At 56.0% G+C, this 5,878-nt stretch overlaps 2 protein-coding genes across 2 annotated transcripts; both read right to left on the bottom strand.

The window, feature by feature from the left end:
- Positions 1-1,713: 1,713 nt before the first annotated feature.
- On the bottom strand, positions 1,714-2,567 carry SPRG_17247 (hypothetical protein; the record flags this gene model as incomplete). Its single annotated transcript, XM_012356587.1, has 2 exons — positions 1,714-2,046; positions 2,073-2,567. The coding sequence occupies 2 exons, from the start codon at positions 2,565-2,567 to the stop codon at positions 1,714-1,716; spliced, it is 828 nt and encodes a 275-aa protein (XP_012211977.1).
- A 1,340-nt stretch (positions 2,568-3,907) lies between these two features.
- SPRG_17246 (hypothetical protein) lies at positions 3,908-4,801 on the bottom strand (the record flags this gene model as incomplete). Its single annotated transcript, XM_012356586.1, has 1 exon — positions 3,908-4,801. The coding sequence occupies exon 1, from the start codon at positions 4,772-4,774 to the stop codon at positions 3,908-3,910; it is 867 nt and encodes a 288-aa protein (XP_012211976.1). The 5' UTR covers positions 4,775-4,801.
- Positions 4,802-5,878: the final 1,077 nt, after the last annotated feature.

Raw genomic sequence — 5,878 nt, 5'->3', positions numbered from 1 at the left:
GCCCGAGTGGACTTGGAACCAGATTTTGAGCACGTCCAGCGGCGACGTGCACGATCGCGTGACGCAGCCTGCGACGGCGCCGGCGACGACGGAGCGGAGGCCATTGACGTTGGACGACGTCGTCGACATGAGCTGGAGTAGTAGTAGTAGTAGTAGTAGTAGTGTCTACTCGAGATCCAAAGGCAAAGTGAGACTTCACTGCGACGAGGTGAGGATCGACGACCTTGTAAATTGGACCAATCGTAGCGCGCCAATTTCCACGGGCGAAAGAAGAGGTCCGTGCATTGTGTCTCGGCCGTCACGCTGCGCGATGCAAGCGAAGGCATCCTATCACGTGCAAGCGATCTATTCAAAACGCTCAACTTCAACGAGCGCCGGAAGATCGAAACGGTCTCATTTTCGAGAAAGGTGCCATGTCCGTCCTTCCAGGAGCTTTCAGTTGAATGGAAGCATGCATGGTGCAAGTACGCGGTGGTCGCTTACGAGACTGGAGCAAGAGATCTGTGACGTCTGGATAGGCGCAGGTCGTTGTCGTCGTCGTCGTCAATCCGCTTGCAAGCGAAAGGCGGAGACGCCGTGCTTATCTTTTCTATTTGGGACCAAGCCGGAACGTCCAATTTTAGTCCGGCAGATGACTGACACGCTGCTTCCAGAACCTTCGATCTCGGGTGCGCCGTAGCGGTTTCAACCACCGGCAGAAAGAGCTGTCCAGTAAAAGATATGGACTGCCGTTGGCACAAATCAACACCGTCGTCGTGATCCAGCAGATGCACCTGGGTACATAAGAAGAACTCGCGCAAACAGCGGTCGTGTGTCGCCCGAAACGACGGTGCAATGTGCCCTTTCCACAAGGGTTCGCGTAGGTGCGTTGCGATTGGTGATTGGCCAAGATCGCGATCGGTCCGGCTGCCACGTGGAGGGTTAGGGGTCGTTACCGACAGAGTGAATTTGTCGCTGGATCGCGCTTTGCGAAGGCCGCGGCCGTCAAGTACCTAGTCTAGCTTACCTCGACGTGGTGTTTGCGTGGCGATGAAAGCTCTAGTCCTATCGAGTCGAGCGGTTCCGATGATGCCAGTCGACGTTGGACAGAAGAGAATAAAGGCAATGTTTGTTAACGCACGTGCTGTGCCTGGCGTCGTTAAATACAGCCTTCGCACCTGCAAGCCCAGCCCCAAGTCACCTATGCAAAGCTCCATGGCCCTTGACTTGATCTGGTCAGCTTGCCAATGATCCTTGATCTGAGATCCGCCTTCTCGGCCAAGTGGTCTTCACGCTGCATTCTTCAACCGTGGAATGTGCTCCGCGTCTTCTCCAGATGGCAACGCTACAGATCGAACCTCAAAAATTGGCTGCAGCCTTACCTCGACAGTCCGGACGATGCGATGTGTGGTCCCTGGTGGTATGCTAGCCTCGGCCTTTCAACTAGCTGTATGCCGTTCCAATGCGAAGGACGACAGCAAGCGCGGCACCATGCTGCGCCACTGGTCTCATTGGGATAGACAACATCTAACCAGCCTGTTCACCGACTAGGACCCGCAGAGGATCCCGTTTACACACTCTGGTTCTGTTCCCTTCAATGTCCTACTGGTTTCAGTCGCCCACGCAAGCCAATCAATAGTCAAGCAACGTTTTCCAATGTCAAAATTCGTGAAAAAACACAAAAGGTATAACTTAGTTATGTCACAAAATGGTACACTACCACGCAGCCTAGCCTTAGGCACATTCGATCAGAAATTTCTTGGCAGCTTCGTAGGTCGTAAACATGACGGCCGAGTACGGCACGATCCGCACCATGTTGGGCAGCGTGCCTCGGAAGAGCGCCATCGCTCCTTCCTCCGCGACCACCTTTCGGAAGCAGTCGAGCATGCCATTATAGCGCTTCTGCCCGAGCTCCTGGGCCTGCAGACGCTTCTTGACACTGTCAAACGGATATGAGATGGTTTGAGCCACTGCGCCCGAGAGACTGCCGATCCCGAGGTAGTCGGTCGTGTGCAGCGTCTCGCGCGATGCGTGCAAGTAGCTCTTGCAGTACTCGTAGCACGCAAACTGGACGCCCTCGAACGGAATCGAACCACGAGGCCCGATAAGCCGCCGCGGTACAGGCCGCGAAGACCCTCGACAGCGTGGATTTGCTTGAGAACTGACGTAATGCGGTGCGGACCGTCGCTCGCACGTTGGACGATTATGCGCGTGCGGACGACCTCCATCGGGTACACGGTCATGGTCGCAATCATGCCAGCGATCGCGCCGCAGATGGCGTGCTCGACGTTGGACGGCGTCTTGTCGAGGCGGCACAACGACGCTTGGAGCATGTCGAACGTAAAGAACTTGACGCCCGAGTACGGCCCGAGGCGGAAACAGCCGGCGAGATTGCCCTTCCAGAAGCCGCGGACGCCCTCGTGGGCGTAGAGCTGGCGGCACACGGTGGGGAGCGAGAAGCCCGAGTGGACTTGGAACCAGATTTTGAGCACGTCCAGCGGCGACGTGCACGATCGCGTGACGCAGCCTGCGACGGCGCCGGCGACGACGGAGCGGAGGCCATTGACGTTGGACGACGTCGTCGACATGAGCTGGAGTAGTAGTAGTAGTAGTAGTAGTAGTGTCTACTCGAGATCCAAAGGCAAAGTGAGAGGGCGGCCACAACTCCAAGCACCACTGGGATATAATCGACCAATAGGGTGGCGTAAATTTCGTAGTCACTACGACCACTTTTGCATTGATACGCCCTGAAGGTGCCCTATCACGTGCAAGCGATCTATTCAAAACGCTCAGCTTCAACAAGCGTCGCCGCCAATCACAACCGGGATCGCCATTTCGAAAAGCTCGTAGTTGACGACTCGAATAGGACATTCAGTCAGTTCTCACGTTGCGAGTTTGCAACCATAAAACCCGAGAAAACATTATGGATCAAACTGCGCTACCGTCTCTCTAGTCCAGAGACCTTGTACACGCGGCAACAGTACCGCGCGCCAAGTGGGCAGGACGGACCGATTCGGTCGTAACGAGATCTTGCACATCCCCGCCTTTCCATTCGTGACAAGCGTGAGCGTCCATCTTTAGATGACGAGCTGGAAGTTGCTTCTGCTGCTGAAAGTATGGAAAGGAAGCGATATTGCGTGAGGGGCTCGAAGCATCAAGCACGACCGATGGTTTCGCGACGACCACGATAGTTCGCGTACGCCGATCGTCTGGCGTCAACACGCGTCGAGGTTCAGGACACAACGCATTTCACACACGATCCTCGTGCTGCGTTTTGATTGGTGCAGTCGTAAGGTCGTGATCAGTCCGGCTGCCACGTGGCGTCCACAAACCTGGGATCTTCAAGCCATGACGCGGGCAGGCCTTCAAGGAATCATAGATACTGGGTCTTCATCGTAGCCACGAAGCAGCTGCTGGACCGATTAGCAACTCGTAGTAGGAGCCTGTTGATGATTGGCGCATTTTTCCAAAGCGTAAATATGTCGTTTACACACCCACGGCTGTCGGGGCCGTCGGGCTTGCGTAGCGGCTTGCATCTGAGCTGCGCTTCTCGGTCAAGTAGACCTTGTGCTTGAACACGAAGGTTGATGCGATTTCTCTTTTATCCAGGTGGCAGCCATTTGTCCCGAGGCTCGAACCCCATGCCAAGGTGCTGAAGCCTACGATGGAGCTCGTTCTCCGTCTCTTGTCACCGCCAAACGCAATTTGTTGAACAAGTGGCCTACGCAGTGCTCAGCAGTCGAAACGCATAGCTCATGATGTGCCCTATCCTGCGTCATGATTTGGATTGCGTCGACGACCGTGCTCTCGCTTTGACAGCAGCCAAGGCTCCGCTCCATAGTGCCAGCTGCAAGCAACCACGAATGACAAGAGATAACTTAGTACTTTTACAAAAATTGGTACAAAACGCACATACAGCCATAGTCCATCACGCGCTCTCAATCAGAAATTTCTTGGCGGCTTCGTAGGTCGTAAACATGACGGCAGAGTACGGCACGATGCGCACCATGTTGGGCAGCGTGCCTCGGAAGAGCGCCATTGCACCTTCTTCCGCGACCACCTTCCGGAAGCAATCGAGCATGCCATTGTAGCGCTTCTGCCCGAGCTCCTGGACTTGAAGCCGCTTCTTGACGCTGTCAAAGGGGTATGAGATGGTTTGGGCCACTGCGCCCGAGAGACTGCCAATCCCGAGGTACTCGATCGGCCCGAGGCTCTCGCCGTCCGCCTTGTGCTCGAGTGCGAGGCTCTTGCAGTACTCGTAGCATGCAAACTGGACGCCCTCGAACGGAATCGAACCCACGAGGCCCGACAAGCCGCCGCGGTACAGGCCGCGAAGACCCTCGGCGCGGTAAATGTGCTGCAGCGTGCGGTGAATGCCCATGGACGGCGAGGATGACGGCGTTGTGACGATGATGCGCGTGCGGACGACTTCCATCGGGTAGACACTCACGGTAGCAATCATGCCCGCGATCGCGCCAAAGGCCGCGCGGTGGACGTTGCTCGGGCGATGCCCTGTCTCGCTAAACGACGACTGGAGCGAGTCAAAGATATAAAACTTGACGCCCGAGTACGGCCCGAGGCGGCAACACCCGGCAAGGTTCCCCTTCCAAAAGCCACGGACGCCTTCGGTCGTGTAGAGACGCTCGATGACGTGGCGGAGCGACGCGCCTTGGACTTGAAAGATGATTTTGAGCACGTCCAGCGGCGACGTGGCCGAGCGTGTGACGCAGCCCGCAAAAGCACCAGCCATGATCGACTCGAGGCCGCTCAGCGACGACGACGCGTTGGCGGCCATGAGATCAGGACAACGCAAAGGGCAAACTGAGCGACAGGAGCCAAGGCCACGTGACAACAGATGGTTTTCAGTAGCCAATCGGTGACGCGTATTTTAAATGCCCGTTTAAGGAGCTCTGACGGAGCTTGACAGGACAGGAGGATCACGGCGGCAGATGGCGCCAACGGCCAAGTGTTCGAAGCGATGCGTCGGCAGCTGCGCATCACGACCCGTGACGCCTTTTCACACACGGATCTGGGCATGGCTGCACCCTAATACCATGCAACTGAACGATCCATCGATCGTTCTCTCGAGGCCTGCACGAGCTACTCGTCGTCCCACACGCGGTGCACGTGGGTAACACTGCTATTTGTTGAGCTTTCTGCTGCCGAGATTCTTCAATTCGGAGCTGCAAGAAAGATCGGCTCGGATGAAACGAGAATATGGTTCAGGCAAAGGAGCTGGTTGGGTGGCACTCCGACCGTTCCGTCACGATAAGAACCTGGAAGCTTATTGATCGCGCATCACGGTAGCGACCTGTTCTTCATTCTGTTGTTGTTGTTGCTGCTCAAGGGATATAAGAGCAGCGTTCGTCGATCCTTGTTGCTGTTATTCGCTGCGTGGGTGCGCTCAGATCGTCCGACGTGTCGACTAAGATCTCTTCGATCATGTTTCTTCTCGCGACAGCACCAGATGGTCGATCAACTGCAACGTGCATGACATAGATACCGCACGCCACTTAAATCTGTGGTCTACGAGTCGTCGACTCCCTTGCATCGAACCCAGTCTTCCTATATCATATCCTGATGACTCGACTTGGTTAAAAGCACTGGTCGTGCCGCATGGTATCCGGCAAGGCGTACTACTGCGACGTTGGTAGAGAGCACGAGGACATGAGTTGTTTCGCGATATCTCTTGCAGAAGGCTGCGCACCTCGCAATAATCTTCTTCTTCACGTGCTCCCCACGCCGCGAGGACGCCCACGGTCGTGCTCGTCTGTCGTTTGCCGTCAGGAGACCCTAGGCGGCAAGCTCCGTGAGGATTTTCAATGTCGCGGTCTCGGCCCAAGCTACGTAGCGAGCGTCTCGAGGTTCTTCAGCGACGTCGGGAGGCGGAGCAGGACGA

The sequence above is a fragment of the Saprolegnia parasitica genome (assembly GCF_000151545.1).
Source record: "Saprolegnia parasitica CBS 223.65 unplaced genomic scaffold supercont2.513, whole genome shotgun sequence".
NCBI classification, from domain to species: domain Eukaryota; phylum Oomycota; class Saprolegniomycetes; order Saprolegniales; family Saprolegniaceae; genus Saprolegnia; species Saprolegnia parasitica.
The sequence above is the reverse complement of the archived record's forward strand: the minus strand, read 5'-3'. Positions and strand labels throughout refer to the sequence as shown.